This window comes from Thamnophis elegans, chromosome 5 (assembly GCF_009769535.1).
Source record: "Thamnophis elegans isolate rThaEle1 chromosome 5, rThaEle1.pri, whole genome shotgun sequence".
Taxonomy (NCBI): Eukaryota; Metazoa; Chordata; class Lepidosauria; order Squamata; family Colubridae; genus Thamnophis; species Thamnophis elegans.
Genome location: NC_045545.1, coordinates 34,757,535 through 34,775,471, shown reverse-complemented (window position 1 = coordinate 34,775,471; position 17,937 = coordinate 34,757,535). Strand labels below are relative to the sequence as shown.

Below are 17,937 nucleotides of genomic sequence, written 5' to 3'. Positions count from 1 at the left end.
TCAGTTTCTAAAATGATGAAGATATTTTTCCACAAAGAATTATGACAATATCATTGGCTTTAAAAAAAAAATAGTTTTGGACATGAAGCTTCTTAGAATTGTTGCATCATTGTCTTCAAAGGAATCATTTAAGCATTAACACTAGTCCATAACTGTACAATCCACACTGTATATCGAATATGAATACAATTGAGCGAGTCCAGAAGTATTTCATGAGAAGAGTACTTCACTACTCGCAAAAGAATACCCTATGCCATCAGGCTCAAAATGTTGGCCTTGGACAACCTAGAACTACGCCACCTATGTTCTGACCCAAGCTTAGCACACAAAATTATTTGCTACAACATCCTACCTGTCAATGACAGTTTCAACTGCAATAATACACAAGCACACAATAGATACAAACTCAAGGCAAACCGCTCCAAACTCGATTGCAGAAAATACAACTTCAGCAACAGAGTGGTCAATGCCTGGAATGCACAACTCTGTTGTTACATCCTCAAACCACCATAACTTTAAACTGTCTACTTTTGACCTCATCCCATTCCTAAGAGGTCAGTAGGGGAGTGCATAAGCGCACCAAAGTGCCTAATGTCCCTGTCCTACTGTTCCCATTTATTTGTTCCCATTTCCTGTGCTCTTATTCATGTTTAGTCTTATTTTGGTTATCTTGTACATGAATGACAAACTAAATAAATAAATAAAATAACTCAGTGCAAAAATCCAGTTTAAAGAACTTGATCAGTGCAGGAATGCTCTGTCTGAATACATCCAGCAAAGGAGAATGCATCATCTCCCTCAAATATTGGTTCTGCTGTCTAACTGCTCATATTGTATCATTAAGAGGCATTTTGTAACATTTAATCAGCACCTGCCTTTCTGTAGTTTAAATGTATTATTCCATTTCAGCATCTTGGGGTTGATTTAAAAAATAGGCCTTCCATGTGACAGCCCTTCAATTATGTGAAGAATGTTATTCCCCTTCCTGTTTGTTTTGTCTTTTAAGGCTAAACATTTCCGTCTCCTTCAATTTCCTTCGAAGTCCTGTTAAGATAAGACTCCAGTGAGAAATCTCATTGTCTGTCTCTCAATCTGTTCCAATTTATCTGAATTTTTCCGTTGCTCAGAACATAATACTTTAGGGGAGGTGTTTCTTAAACTTGTTTTTCTCTCAGGAACCCCCTCCCACCTTTAGGAATGATGAGAGACCCCAAAAGATCTTTGTATGAAATATATTTTTCAGTATTTGACTGATCAAGCTGTTTTTTTTACTCCTAGCATTGACATACTGTAGATGGATTGTCCCCATGAGAATCCATCATGGATGAAATTCCTAAAATGGGCTTTCAGGTCTCCCAATGGTGCATTCATCGCCTCTGTAACTGAGTCCATACAGTTTGCTACTGGTCCTTCTTTTTTCTTTCCTTCCACCTTTCCCAGCCTTAGAGCCATTGCATTAAAAATTAGAATTGATGCCTTTTCTATTGCTACTGCTTCTTGTGATTGTTCGATGGATTTTAATGTTGTATAGGGTTTTTTGGTAACATAAGCTGGCAAATTTAATTATGTGGCCCCCTCAGGGGGTATTGGGGAACACTCCTGGTATCTAAAACTACACTTTAAGAAACATTGCTTTAGAGGGATCTGACAAAGGCAAAATAAATTGAAATTTTTACTTTCCACAATACTGAAACTACATTTCTGCTGATGCTGCCTAAAATTGTGTTTGCCCTTCTGGTAGCCCCCTCACACTGTTTTGTATATTTCATTTCCAAGCAATCATTATTTCATAATCTTTTTTCCAAGTACTATTGCCAAGATAGGTACCATATTCTCCACTCTGTACCTGACAGCCTGGCAATGATTTGATGGTTTGCTGGTGGTTGATTGGGTGATTGATTGATTGATCGATTAATCTTTTTTGTTTCAATGCAGACTAGTTCTCATCCAGAGAAGCAGCTTCTGGAAATTCATGACCATTTGGCTATGAAAGTTGATAAGGAAGGCTCCAAGCAACAGAGACAGTGACAAAAGGATCATTGTGTTCTGTTAATCGTGTGCAATGTCTGTCTGTCTCCCTCAATTGTATCCAAGCCATATTTGTGGCAAATGCAAGCATAGTGTGGGTTTTTTCCCCTTTTTATTGGAAAGGACTTGAGAGAGATGATACACTGAAATGCATAAGGAATAAAAATGAGCTTCCTGGACAAGGCACTTGAATTTCTCCAAGAGGGGCAGAGAAGCGAAGAGAGTACCATAAATACATCAAGCTTTGTCAGAAAAAAAACAAAACATATGGATGCATGTGACTCAAACAGACAAAAGGTTCAAGAGACAATGGGTACCAGTGAAATGTAGAAACCAATACCAGATGTCCCTTTCAGAGGATAATCCACATCCCCCTGAGTAGATCATGCCACAGAACATTTGGGCCCAATCAAAGATATCCAGGAGCTGCCCTGAGAAAGGAGTGGTATGTTGTGGTGGCTGGTTCTTGTTAAGAGAACAGCAGCATTTATGTGCAGATCTGATATGACATTATGGGAAGTGTGTTGTCTTTCAGGTACCCATGTGAAGGACTTCAAAGAAGGATAACCAAGTCTGTTAGAAGGGACCAACTATCCTTTCTTCGTGATTCATGGGAAGACAAATGACAGCCAAAAGAGTCCTTGAAAGAATCTCTGAAATCTATAGGATTTTAGACAAAAAAGTGGAGAAGAGAGTTGTAAGAAACAAAATTCAAATAAAATCTAAATAAAATAAATGGGCATTACTTGCCCATGTTTCTACCTACCATATCTCAAGCTTCAATCCTGCTTTTTCATCCTTGTGGTAGAACTGGTCTGGTAGAACTCATACCCATTTCTTGAAGAAAATTGAACCCAAATAGAAATCAAATAGTTTCACTTGCATTTATTATATTGCCATCTTAAAACATCTAAAGAAATCTTTTTTGGTTCTTTTTGGCATCCTTTCCCAACCTGCGCCTTTCATTAATATTGTGTCCTCTTTCCAACTAAGATATGTTTTTGCAGTTGGGTTTTCCAGAGGCTTTTTGATCAGCCACATGGACTTCTGCTTCTACTTTTTCTTCAATGAAGTTGTTTGCAGTTGTGTTTTTAGTGTATTCCTTTTTAGGAACCCACACACATCTTGAGTTCTTTTCTCATTAAAATTCTCTTCCTGTAAAGTCTTGTTTATTAAAATTGTTTTTAAATACCATTTCCCCCCTATATTTCAGATACTTCCAATTCCTTAAATTATCTGTTCTAATGCTGGTTTAATATCAAGTTAAGGATAGCCAAACCTTTGGTGCCTTACCCCATCTTCTGAAGGAAAGGTTTGTCATCAATGTAAGTCGTAAATTTCCTGGGGCCCACCAAATATAGGTCCCTAGTTGATGGTATCTGCAGCATGCCTTCTGTGCCAGATCTAATGGGATGGGCTGATGTAACCAGGGACAGCTCAGTCCCATGTCCCAAAGGGCTTTAGAAATTAAAAACAGCAGCTTGAATTGGACCTGGAAGCAAACACAACCAATGCAGCTAACAGAACATAAGTACTGCTCTAGGAGTGCATACTCTTCAAGGGCAGCTCCATGTAGAGTGCACTAAGTAGTCCAATCTGGAACTTAGTAGGGTATGAGTGATGGTAAGCAGAGCCAATCAATCCAGGATAATTTAGTAGTCGCAGCCCCTCAATTCCACCTGAGCTAAATTTAGAATTATTCCTAACAGTTATAAATAGTAAAGCTTTATCTATGCTACATACGTGGATTAACTAGACATGCTTCCAGATTGGTGCAGGAATAGGGACAGATAATTTTTCAAACATATTTGATGAAGATGCAAGACTACAGATACGTTTGAAATAAGTCATTGTCGAAGTCACTTAGCTGTCCTACAGGCAGATCCCAAAATGTGGGGAGGGCTCCATTTACACAAAATAACACAAATAGATGGTCCTCTTAATGTTTTCCTTTTGATTGTTGTACACATAAGCTCTGGGAAATCAAGAAAAATATGTCTCATAAATGGTTAGTTGATTCAGTTGGGTACTCAGGTGTCTAAGAGAAAATGACTCATTGCAATGCATATCCAAAGATATAATCCAGAATGTGGCTTTTATTTCAGAAACCTTTGTACCTCATATTATAGAAAAATGTTATTTTATTGTCTTCAAACTTTCTTCATTTACATGAGTTGTTATAGTTTGTATTACATTTGAAGACATTTAAGAAGGGTGATAACACAAAGAAAACATATAGGAAATTACCCTACTTGGGTTGCCTACATTCTGTAAGTTGGCAATTTTTTAAAGAAAGAATCAGGATATAAATGTATGCATGAAATCATGAAAAAATCATTGTGAACCAGTGATAGTATGCTTCATGCTTTTAGATAATTGCTACATTTAAAATCTCACCTCTGTTTTTATATCTACAACTGGGAATGTTGACTTCCAAAAAGAAAAAAAAGAAAAATACATTTTCTATCAATTGAAAGATGAATGTATATTTTTTTCATGTACTGTATATCTGCGAGCAGCCTTTTGTAGCATCGCAAATCAGCCTGTTTATAAATCAACCTGGTAGCTCTTTATCTGTGTGGACTACATTTTCCAGTGTTCCTCAGCAAGAATGGCCAGATATTCCCAACATACAATATCTGGATGGTGCCAGAATGGAGAAGACTGTTATAAATTTAAAACAATCTGAAAGGTAAAATATTTATTTAATTAATCTCTCATCCTTGCAAGTTTCCATAATTCAATAACTAGAAAAAATAGTATCCAAAAGATGAAACAGAGAGATATACACTCTAACCGGAAATAGGTATTTTAACATTTCTCATAGGCACATTTTTAAACTTCAAGGCATAATTTTCCATAAATTTTGGAGTGTAATTCCTTTATTTATATGTAATTTCAGAACATTTGTATATGATTGCAGTTCCCTGATGCACACATGGACAACTCAATTCAAAACATTTGAACTGAAGCAACATTTGTACCAGAGAATATATTTAGGATCGAAGGATGTTTGTGCTAACGCAATATAGTTAGGACTTGAGTGATATCCATTTAAAAAACAAAACAGAAGTAATGCAGCAGTTGTTCTTAGTGACTTTTACTGTAGTCTTCTGTGTAATTATGACACACAATTTACTACCTGTACAAGTTGTTTAAAAATGGAACACCGTGGTATAAGCCTTCCTAATCCTTGTTTTATTGCCATCTTTCATTTTTATAGCTACAACTGAGCACAATGTTATAATAGCAAGGGTCACAAATATTATGGTTCCTGACATTTCATCAGCAGCATTTGGAAAAGAAATGTCTTTGAAAAATAAAAACAGGGATTCACAATTAACACTTTGAAGTGTTAATTAGAAAAGTTTTTTTTTATATTTACAAAAAGCATATACCTTTCTCTCATGTGATCAGAAGTAAGCGATTTTTTCAGCAACAAGGATCACACTGGAAATTGCATCATTAGTTACAAATAACTTGCTGCACTTGATTTATTCCAAAAGTGCACAGTTGCATTCATAAAGGCTACATTTTGAAACTGGAAAAGCAAGTTTTGAACTGAATTCCAAAATGGTGAGGTGCTTATACAACAATGATCACATAAAAAACAGAGTTAAGAGTCTACAAAGAATTTAAGTATATTGATTAGAGTAAATTTAAAACGCATCTAATTTTTATATCGGCCATGATAATTTCATAGACAAATGGCTTCTGGTTCTTGAAATGCATTGATCTGGTGCTTTTTAAGATAACTTCTAAATGTCATTGCATATTTGTTATAATAAGAATGAATGGAAATCATTTATCTAAAAAAAATGCCCATTTGCCACTTGCTGCTAAATTTGATGTATAAACAGGACTTTGACATTCTTCTAAATCTCCATTTAAACCATTTTTCTTCTTCCCTCTTTTATAAATGCATTATAATTTTTTAATGTATTTATCTGGTGTCTGTGTGTGTGTGTTTAAAAAAAAAATACATTCGCCTTATAACTATTATGCTTTAAAAAAAAAATTTGTTGCTCCAGAATGCTCTAATTGCTAATCTTTATCATATATGTACAATTATTCCATGCATTAAATGATGGTGGAACTTTGTTTTTCTAATTGCTGTACACTGTAATAGTCAATCATGGAGGGCATGTTGGCAAGTACTAGCAGCATATATGTCCATATTGAAAGATCTGCCTAGCCATCAGTTACAAGTTGTCAATGTTGACCTTTAAAGCCCTAATCAACTTAAGACCTGAATATCTAAGGTATCTTCTCTTGCACTATGAACCCTGCCTTCTACTTAGATCAACAGGAAGGGCTTTTTGCAGATGCCCCACTGCAGGAAGCCAACTGTCAGGTTACATGGGAAGAGCCTCCTCTTATGTTGATTATGTTGGAGTAGAACATGATCCCCAACGAGTCGTTTTGGCTCTTCCTTTTTAATATTTAGGAAGATACACAGAAGATCACACTTCTTTTGCCAAACTTGCAATTTGTAATTAAATGATTTGAATGCTTGTTTTAAACTTGGATTTTGATTTAACTTTGTTGTGTACTTTGTTGTTAAATATATTCAGTCTTGAATGTTGGGATAAAGGAGAAAGTGAGATAGAAATTCAATAATAAATGAAGTTCTGCATCTTCTACTTAATGTAACATTTGTGCCCCGAGTGAAGCAAACAATAGTATCATTGAATGCAAAAAGCACTGTAGTGTCACCTACTGAGAAACTTACTCAACAGAAATCTGGGATCAGAGTCCAATGGGCCTCAGAAAGGCAATTTGGGGTTTTCAGATCTGTGCTAAATTTCTTTAGGAATCAACTTCTATGCTCTGTGTCCTTTCCTTTTAATAACATAATTGTTCAGGTAGTGAGAAAGAAACAAGTTCATTTTGGATGAGGAATGTCATTTTGCTACTAAATTGTTAGTATATTATGCTGTGGATTACGGCTGATTTCTATTAAACACAAGGGCAGATAATAAACTTCCTGGGCATGTTTTACTCTCAATACACAGCCAGGCAATGAAAATGCAACTCAACGGATTAAGATTTAATTAACAAGAAAGTTTGCAAATGCTTGGCACGCTGCCACTCTATTTTAAAAATTATTTATTCTTGCTGTGATAAATTTAATTCTACAGCCTGCATTTTTTTTAAAAGTGTAAGCTTGTGCTGGTTGAGAAAATGCTTCTCAACTCCCCACTGAGAAGTGAGATCTACTATTACCTAACTTTCTTCCACTCGCATAAGAGAAACCTGGAAGCAATATGCAACAATACACTAGAACTCAACTGAAAGGTGTTCTGCGATTTGATGAGCCTAGGACTTAATCTGGCCCTTGTAATTTATGAAAAAATTGTCATCATTTTCAATACCAATCATTTTCCAAATGATTGCTCCACATTGGCTGTGTTCACACAACACACGTAGTTTGTTTAACCATTGAATACTAAATAAACTGCAAGTGGCTGAATTTATAAAGCACATTAAACCATAAATTCTGGTTTAAGAACTACATTGGGGCAGTTTATGCAATGCGTTAAGCCCAAAGCCAGGTAAAGCACCATTTGGATCAACAAATGATGCAAAGCCAATGTGTTTCCATCTATCTTACATCAAGAGTTAGCATGTAGAGGTGATGCCTAGGAAAAGGAAGAATGTAGCCCCTTCTTATAGGCTGCTCTAGAGTTGCTATAGGAAAATTCACCATTATAGCACAAAATATAGAGCAATCATATAAAACCTGGTTCATTTTTTTCAGGAAAATGACTGCAAACTGTGGGTTTAGCAGAAATGAGATGAAATCCATTGAATCTGGCAATTTTCAATTCCAGTTTTATGAGATGGATTGCTATCTATGTTTAGAAGCAATCTAGTTCCCCCTCTATCCTCTCTGGATTTTTATATGCCTCTATCCAATTTAGCCAATCATCTTGGGCCATGGAAAAGTTTATAAGTCCCTTGTCCCATGCTCCCAACATTTTCAGATGCTTTCACCTGTAAGGTCCACTACTCACCTTTCAGCTGTCCAAACTAAGAAGGGAAAATGATTGTGGGACATTGGCAGGATTGTCTCAGCAACATTTTAGCCACTTGAAATTCTAAGTTGATGAATGCTCCTGAGTTTAATAAATGACATCTCTAAGACTTTATAAGTGAGACATATATAATTGGAGATCTTTTACAAACTCTGAATAGCCATATCATGCGAAGTTTCTCCCCAAAAAATGATCCAGTGAAGCTAAATCAATGTATTCCACTTATTCTTTCTATTTAACAGGAATGTGTGCAGTAGAGTAAAAAAAAAAAGTCAAGGTGGTGGGTACAACAATGTATTTAAAACCCTGCCCTTTACATATATTTACAAATGGATTGATAACTGGCTGACCAACCCACTCAACTTGTAGTCCATAATAGAGCTACATCTACGTGGAAGGAAACATGTAGTGGAGTACCCCATAGTTTAAACTATTTAAATGAGAAGATAGAAGGGTAACTCATTGAATTTGCAAACAATACCAAGCTGGGGGGAACAGCCAATACTTTAGAAGGATCTTGACAGACTTGAACACTGGGCCCTATCCAGGGGTGGGTAGCTCTCAGCATTACTGCCAGTTTGGTGCACGCAAACATTTTGCTTGCTTGCACGCCAGACACAGGCACCATGTGCATGCGCATTTGCTCATAAATAAGTCTGGGGATGCTCGAAGTGTTTAAAAAATGAGGAAAAATTAAATTTGTGCAATGAAAGTTGTTCAGTGCATGTGAAAATCAAGATGGTGCCACCGTAGGAGACCTAGTTCAGGGGCGTGGCAGGTCTGGCAGGAAGGCAGTGGTGACCCAGGAATGGCAGGCCTGAGTCGCTGCCAGTTCCAGCAACTCAGGCCACCAAACCACTACCAGTTCAGCCGAACCAGTAGGAATTCACCACCGGCCCTATCCAATACATTGTAATTTGCTGGTGAGAAGGGTATAGTTTTACACTTCAGCAAGAAAAATCAAATACACAGGTATAGAATAGGTGGTATTTTGCTCAATAGCAGTAACTGTGAGAGGGATCTGGAACTTCTAGTGGACAACCACTTAAATATAAGCCAACACTGGGCTGCAACTGCCTAAAATGCCAATACAGTCCTATACTGCATCAACAGAAGGATAGTATCACGATCACGTGAAGTATTAGTATGACTTTATACTGTTTGGGTAATACCACATTTGGAATACTGAATCCAGGTTTGGTCATCAAAGTTCAAAAAGATGTTCTAGAACAGGGCTGTCAAACTCATGGCCTGCAGACCAGATGCATCTCATGCTGGCTACACCCACACCCGGTTTAGCAAAGGGGGCAAGGTTCTGATATATCACGATGACACACATGACAAATGAGTTTGATACCCATTCTAGAGACTCTACAGAAAGTGCAGAGAAGAAGAACAACATTGATTAGGAGATTGGAAACATATGAAGAACAGATGTAGCACTTGGGTATGTTTAGTCTAGTAGGGAGAAGGACTAGGGGTGATATGATAGCACGGGTAGATAGAATGGGTGTGTGTCAACTTATTCTCCAAAGCACCTGAACACAGGACAAGAAATAACAGATGGAAACTTATTAAGAAGAGAAATAAGGAGAAATTTACAGATAATGAGAACAATTTATCAATGGAATTGCTTGCCTCCAGAAATTGTGGATGCTCCATCAGTGGAGGTTTTTTTAGAAAAGATTGGAGAACCATTTGTCTGAAATGGTATAGAATCTCCTGCTTGAGCAGAGGGCTGGACTAGAAGATTGCCAAGGTTCCTTCCAACTGTTATTCTGTTATTCGTAATGAATTGTGAGGCATTATTTAAAAGGATGAGGCTTCAATCACATAGTTGTGACTACCATCTTAATTTTTTTTAACTTGACAGAGACATTGTAAGGCAAAGAAACGTAGAGAGGGAAAGAAACTTAAGTTACCAGTTCCTCTGCTTTTGAAAAAAAAGAAAGTTGTGTATTTGTTTTTATAGGTAAGAAAAGAGTTTCATAACTACCCTCTGCACAGCTAAGACTCCCACAGAATTGTGTGGACACACTACGACCAAGATTTCAGCTTGTTTCCAAACCTTCTTACATTTTCAGCTATTCCCTCTTTACAATTCTGTCAGTTTACAATCCAACAGACAATTCCTTTTTAAAAAATTGGAATTAGGAAACTCAATCAAATTAGATCACTTTTAAAATTCTTCTATATTAATGCATTTTATTGTGGCAGTATTATGTTTCAATCACTTTTGAAACTCCAAACTTTTCTTAAAGTTTCCTTCCTTATATTAATTTAATCATTCTTATGGTTTGAGGTAGGAGCCAAAAAATAACTTCAAAGGTAATTGATCATATTGATCATACATGAGTTGCAAGCCTAAATATATTTGCTGACCAGTAAGTCCGCTTAAAATCAAGAGCCTCAACACCTATGCCTTAGATTGGTTATTCTCACTTGCACTCTCCTTCACTCATTCACACACACACACACACACACACACACCCCAAAACTATTTCAGTGGTATTTTAAAATATATAGGAAAAAAGGAGAGAGAATTGCATATTGCCTCTTTTATTATACAATTATTGCTGTGTTATTGTTATTGTTATTGTTGTTGCTGTTATTATTATTATATTTAATCTTCAATTCGATTCACAGTCTGGATTGGTAAAAACAACAGTTAAAGTCCTAACCAAGAATGTTATTTATTACTGTTATTATTTTCTCCCCATAACCTCCAAGGAAGTCCCATTTTCTCCAACAACATTATATGAACTGGTTATAGAAGCAGAGCCCTCAGTTTCAAGCCAATGTTTACACAGTTATATTTGAAGTGAGAAAGTAAACAGTCCAGCTGTGCTACAGAACAGTTGGGTGGGATTAGGTTTCCATACCAACCAATTTTAGGAGCTTTTACTGTCTTAATTCAACCATGCACTGAACTTGTTCTTTGTGAGTAATAGTTTTCCTGGGCCAAACACTCCACAGGACAAAAAGAAAAATCCAGCCTACAGAAGCATTATCCTTAGGGAGGTACAGTAGGAGATTCCTACCAGCTCTTTTGCTTCATAGCTTTATTTAGCAACATAGAAAAAAGGGAGTCTTGGTTATTGTTTTCTTCCTCCAAGTCCTGAATGATTTTTTGACCATTAGGATTTCTTTCCATGAAGGGCAATTATATATATTGATATTGATTGATATATCAATTGATATATAGTACCAAAGACTCCCAATAGTAATGGCCAGGCAGCATTCAGAATGAAAAAATATCTTGTCAGAGTTCTGTAAATTAGCTTTTATAAAAAAGCAAAAAGTGTCCAGAGAGCTGGCTTGAATAAAAATTTCCGCTGTCCTTTGTCAGTCAGTTTTCTTATAGACAATCTATTGGCCAAGAGCTAGGAAGCTTCCTAGATCAGAAATTCAATGTGTGTTCCTGTCTGATTGAAAATTAAAAAGTAGAATGTAAATTTCAAAATGCAGGGGAAGAGGAATAGATGCTCTTATTGGTAAATTTGAGACAAATAATATCCCAGGTTTAAATTGCTGGATTTTGCCATCATAATCAAAAGCAGTAAAATAATATTTTATAGAGTTATGCACAAATGAAACATTATCGCACTGGTTCAAAAATAAATCCTACTGAATATAAATGGGCTTATTCTCAGGTAAGGAGACCAGGAATGGTGTTTCACAAGTTCAAAAGACAGGATAATTCACATCTGCAGAATCTCAGTCTTAGGTTCACCACTATAAACATGACCTTTTACGGGAAAAATTGTTCTAGCTTTGAAAGAGATTTCCAAAACCCTTGCAGTAAGAACATTGTAACTATGATATAATGTGTATTTGAACTGCAGAATTGGTTACCTATTACTGACAGAATCGCTTATTGGATTGACCAGTTTAATTGAAGCTGCCAGGATTACCGAAAAAATCATCTGAAATCAGTTCTTCACTTGATATAAATTGGAATTGCCCTTAGAAGCTAAAGTACTGCAAATAAACGAAACAGCAGAAGTTATTACTGTGGCAGGTTTTAATACAAAATAATATTTATTTCTAGTTTTCTATGAAATGAAAACAGAAGGGAAAAACAAATTCAGAAAAACCCTGTTTGAAGTGGCAAGAATTTTGTTACGCTGAAATCAGACAGCATTTTCGTTTGGATCATTCATTAAATTCGGGCCAACAACGGCCTTTGGATCGAGTCCAAAGGAAACGACAATTACAAATATATTTACTTTTTAACCTTATTTACACATTAAATTTCTCCTGGGAATAGACAGAACGAAGAATTAATTCTTTTTTACAGTATGTTTAATCTCTATGATGACGTGTCTCCAAAATGAAAACTGACTAACCGTTTCATTTACCATTAATAATAACTTCACCTACAAATTACATTAATAATTTAAATTCCCATTTTTTAATATTATGCTATACACTGGCAGGTATAGAGATACAGATAGAAGTATGGAATGCCGCCCGAAAGAGGGAATATCCATGTTTACAGCTATATGCAAAATATAATAATGAGGGACAACTTTAACAGTAAAAAGGCAATTTACTCATTTTGCTTAATCAACACACTTTAGAGGTTCGCCAAGTTTCATACATTTGATCACTTGTGGTCCCAACAAATGAGTGTGAAATGAAACCCGCATCACCTAAAAGTCAGGCGAAACCAAGGCTGGGGGGGGGGGCGACAAGGTGATTTCCCACTGTTACTTACAGAAACCGACAGAAAAATTCGACAACAGTGCTGCCCATAGACACGTTACATATCTCGGGCCATGACATTTTTGCAAAATTCTGCCTTAAATCACTGGTAATATGTCCCGTTCACTCGGCTGCTGAGGAGACTGCGCCTTCTCTTCCTCCTCCTTCTCCTCCTTTGCTCCGCGAAAAGTGCTGTAGCCCCACCACAACCACCTCAGCTCCAACCTTGGACTACTCCGCTGCCTCACTTTCCGGGGAACATACTTCTAAGTGGTGCGTACCGTTATCTGAGGATAAGCGGCGTTTAAGACCCGCTGTGATACTGGCGGGGAATCGAGCCCTCGGTTAGACCAGGTCGCTCCCCCGCCGCCTTCCGAGAATTCGCTGCCTCAGCTGCCCTTTGCGCACCTCTCGGATGTGCGCTTGGGCACAAATTTATATCGTATATATTTCTATCTCTCTCTATGCATATATATGTACATAGAAAATCCAGCCACCGGCTTTGCGGCCTACTGTTTGTCTGGGGCGCTATTCACCAAGGGCCCGTAAAGGCCATTTGGGTACGCCTGCTCCTTGTGCGCGCTGGCGGCGGCGGCGGTAGCAGCCGCCGCCGCCGCCGCCGCGGCCGATCTGTCCCGCATGAGGTCGCTGAAGGCGTACTCCATAGGCGGCCGGAAGCCCAGCGTGGGCATTAGCCCCGCCGTGGAGTAAGGGGTCATGAAGGCCAGGCCGCGACTGTGCGCCGCTGCGGCAGAGTAAGCCAGGCGCAGCGGGCTCAAACTCAAGTGCGTGCCTAAGGGGTAGGCGCCGGCCTCAGCCGTCGTCCCGAAATGGGTAGCGTTGGGTTGCAGAGGGGAGAAGGCGGAGCGACTGCCCAGCGCGCCGATGGCCGGGGTCATGGCGCCGGCTAAAAGAGGGCGGTGATGCGAAGTGCCGGCAGCCGACGAAGGCTGCAGGCCACCCAAGGTCCCTGGCGCGTCTCCAGGAGCCCGCGCCCAGCTCTCGTCGCCCGCCTTGTCCGGCCCTACCGAGCTAAGTCCAGAGGCGGCGGAAAGTGCTCGGCCTGGGCTGCCGCCTGCTGCCCGGTGGTGGTGGTGGTGGTTGTTAAGGATCTGCTCGATAGCCTGCACCACGTCGCCGCCGCAGCCGGCCAGGACCAGCTCCAGCACGCTGCGCTTGTGTGCGGGAAACACGCGCGTCAGGATGTCCAACGGCGTCCGCTGCTGCCGGCTGCTCCCCGCTACGGCGGCCGCGGCAGCAACAGCCAAACCAGGCGAGGGAGCGCCCACTTCGTCCCGTTCTGCCTCAGAGCAACCCGAGTCGGAGCCCAGTGGGCTGATGGAGCCTGTGCTCTCCTCCTCGGCTCCGCCGCCCCCGCTGCCGTCTTTGGCGTCTTTGGAGACTGGCGAGCTGACGGAGGACTCGCCGTCGCCGTTCTCCGAGCCCGAGCCACAGTTGTGTCGAGTCGGCTCCGGGGATGAGGTGCCTGGCGCGTCGTCCGTCCCATCCGGCGACAAAGTCTTGTTCTGTTGAGGAGTCACGGAGCGGCTGGTGAGAAGCGACTTGGGGAACAAGTCAAATTTCTGCAGCTTGACTTCTGGCGAGAGAGACAGAAAGAGCGAGCTGCACGAGGCTCTCCTTGCCAGGTGCCCCCCCCCCCAAGGGCCGGATGGGGGCCTATTAGGTACTTTTCCTTGACAGAAATGGGAAAGCGAGTGCGCTTAAGCTGGGCTCTTTTCGGCAGTTTAGAGCAACAAAGAGACTTAATTCAGCGACTACTCGCCTTTCTGTCTCACGGAACCCACCCAATGGATCTTGCACCCCTCTACCCTAGCCTGATTTCATCCACTCTTCTGTCCATCCCCACTTTCCGCTGTATCTGGTGGCTTCAAGTTGCCCTTCCAATCTGCCCTCCACTTCCTATCTTGCCGTCTCCTTTTTCTTCCCCTCCCCAGGTGGCACCTGCTGGGGAACCGTCGCCTCACCTTGGCGACCTTCCTAAGGAGCTACTTTAGGATACGAAATCGTCTCGCCACTGCAGCTATACAGCGTCTCCTGGCAGGGCTAAATTGCTGTCGTCGCTAGGAGGCGCTTTCTTCTCTGTCGTCTCCCTCCCCTCTGGCTTGGGACGGCCAAGGAGACCCCCACCCCCACCAAAAAAACCTGCAAGAAAAAGGTTCCTCGACCTGGTCCCCTTAGTGGCATGGAAACACAACTCCTATCATAACTTCGCTGAAGAAAACTTGGTAGGCAGCCCCAGGTTGGGGTAGGCTCAATTCGATGCCATCTCTGATCAGGCCTCTATATTTTCAAGGAGAAGTTGACTATGTAACAATACTAACTTACCTGGAAATGAATCCAATAGCAATTAGAGGGACGCTAAGTGGGCCCCAAATGGGTGTGGAAGACTTTATGAACACGGGGGAAAGAGGAAGGGAGCAAGAAAGAGAAAACACTGCTCAGGAAAAAACAACGGTGTGGACCCTTACTGCTTTTGGCCTGGCAAACACGAGTGGGACTATAATCTAAAAATGCCTGGCCAATGTTTCACGGTTAAAGCAACGGCTAGGATTCTTTTTTTTAAAAAAATAACTCCATCAGCGACGATAAGGAACTACTTATCTTACAGATCGCGAAGAAAGGCTGAGATTGGAGGTCTAGAAATCGTGTTAAAGAGGGAGCTATTGATGGTTGCGTGGAAGGGAAACGAACTGAGCGTGGGACGGAGAGAGCGTGGGGAAAATGTCCAGGGAGAAGGAGCAAAAGGTGGAATGTGGGAAAGTGGACAGAAGCCTCCGAGTAGAAGGGCTCGTTTTTTAAGCGTGCTGAAGGCTGCCTAAAGAAAGATTGGGAAGCCCTTTCCTCCCCGTCGGCCAGTCCCATTCTAAACTTCGTGTAGAACTCCTGAGGCCGAAGGGCTTTAAACGGCGCCCGGGAACCCGAAAGCTGGCTTTCTCAGAATTTGCACGAGACTCACTGTCGCCGGTCAAGTTTACTTAGGGGGACGGTTCGAATCCCGGAGCGACGGAAAACGAGCGCCTTTTTAGCTCGTCGCCGTCGCCTCAGGGTTGGGGTGCGCGCTAGCTCCTCACCTGAACCCCCCGAGCTTCCATCGGCGCTGCACACGGAACCGAAGACTTCATAGGCGGGCCGCGGGGGGATGATGCCGTTGGCCGCGGCCAGGGCCAGCCCCTCGGCCGTGCCATAGAGCAGCTGCAGCTCGCGGGCCTCGTTCTCCTCCTGAGCCTGCTGCCGCCGTAGCGCCACCTGGGCGGCCATGACGCGTTGCCGCTCGGCGATCAGCGTGCACTTGGCGCACAGGCAGTCCTTCCAGCGGCAGTAGCGCTTGTGGCCCTTAAGCGCAGACACCACGCCGTGGTTGCGGCAGCGAGCGCACTTGGGGGTACGCGGATACTTCTCGGCAGCTCGCAGGAGCAACGGCGGGCCTCGCAGAAGGCTCCCGGCTACGCTCACCGGCAGGCTGGCCGCTGCCGCTGCCGCCGCCGCCGCCGCCACCGAACTGGGGGGCACCGCAGAGGGCGCCGTGGGGACGCTGGTCATCTCAGACCTCAGTTCCATCTCGACCAAGAAGGACTGCCGCCGTGGCTGCCAGGGAAGACGCGGAGGCTCAGGGCCCTCTCCCCACCGATGCTCCTTTAATACCTCAACAAGACTCCCGCGGGTTCAACGGGGCGAGGGAAACGCCAGGCCCTTCCTGGAACAGCCTCCCCACCCTCCGCGAGAGGCCAACGAGTTGCTCAGCTTGTCTAATAGCCCGTGTCCCTCCAAGCCACTCTGAAGCCGTTCAAATTACAAAAACCGAGAACTTTTTCTCCTCCAAAAAAAGTCTGATGCGTCTTAGTCCTTCCTCCACAATCACCCCCCCTCCCCTCTAGAACGCATCTGCGTTACCTAACTTCGGGGAAGGGCGTTTACTCTTCGAGGAAGCAAACAAACAACGGCCCCCGACCTTCTTGGTTGCTCTGGCTCAATCTCCCCCAGAAGGAACGTGGATCCTAGGGTAGCGGAAGTCGGGGCTTCCTTGCTCCCCACGAATCAAAGCCCCCAAGCTCCGAAACCAATGCAATGACTCCCCAGCCATTCCATCTCTTCTCAACCACGCGGCGAAGCAGAACTCGCCCCAGCTCACTCCCGCTGATTTCTTCCCTGGCAAGAACTTACGGCGGAACCCGACGGCAACCGCTCCTGCTACAATCCGAGGAAAGGAGAACAGCTGCACTCCTTCGCTTGCCAATATTACAAAACACCGTCCCGCCAGAAGCCCGCACGAGCCCCTGGAGACGCAGCGGTCCCAGTGCCTGTCCAAGATTCCAGCTTGTCACAATCGCAGGCAAGCCAAGCCAAGCTAACCGTGGCAGGAGACAGAGGATTCCTCTGACCCCCGCCAGGTTTCAGACTTCAGAGTGCAACAATTTCCAACTTCCTGATTCGCGCCCGCGCTCCTGTCTCAGCCGCCCTCTGATTTTTCTCAGCCTCCTCTGCCTCTCCCTTCCTCCAGCTACAGCCCCACCAACCAAAGCTGCCTTCAACGGGCAGCCGAACCCAGTCCGGACCCCCCTTCTCTCAGCCCCAACTTTGCATGTGCGCCACTAAAGAGAGCGAGAGTTGCCAAGAGATAGAAATCTTCGCCGAACCGCCCGCGAGCGCTTGCTCTATTGTTGCGCCTTACGTATCCATTAGACAACATTTGACAACAATGTGGCGCCTACCATTGGCCGGGAGGGGAAAGAGCTTTTCTGATTGGCCACTCCGATGTCTACAGTGTCCACCCGAAGCTTCTTTCAAATAAACTGTTTTAAGGGGAGGGGGGCGCTAAAAGGATCCAAAGGGGGAGGGGAAGATTCATGGGGGGGTAAACCCCACAGCAAATAGTTTTCATTTCTTCTTCTTCTTCTTCTTCTTCTTCTTCTTCTTCTTCTTCTTCTTCTTCTTCTTCTTCTTCTTCTTCTTCTTCTTCTTCTTCTTCTTCTTCTTCTTTCTCTCTCTCTCTTTCTGTCTCTCACTCTCTGTCCCTTGTGGTCCGGGCATTTATTAAGTCCATTGAAAACAGTAGTTGCTCTGCCGATTGATTGTGCTCTTTGAACCTCATATTTTCCTGGGGTGTCACTTGTCAAGATCAGATAGAAAAGTTGCCACTAATAGG

The 17,937-nt window shown here is 42.4% G+C and overlaps 1 protein-coding gene across 1 annotated transcript; it reads right to left on the bottom strand.

Annotated features, from left to right (window-relative positions):
• Positions 1-10,681: 10,681 nt before the first annotated feature.
• On the bottom strand, positions 10,682-17,458 carry DMRTA2 (DMRT like family A2). Its single transcript, XM_032218756.1, has 2 exons — positions 15,866-17,458; positions 10,682-14,370 (listed from the first exon to the last, which is right to left on the bottom strand). The coding sequence occupies exons 1-2, from the start codon at positions 16,350-16,352 to the stop codon at positions 13,283-13,285; spliced, it is 1,575 nt and encodes a 524-aa protein (XP_032074647.1). The 5' UTR covers positions 16,353-17,458; the 3' UTR covers positions 10,682-13,282.
• Positions 17,459-17,937: the final 479 nt, after the last annotated feature.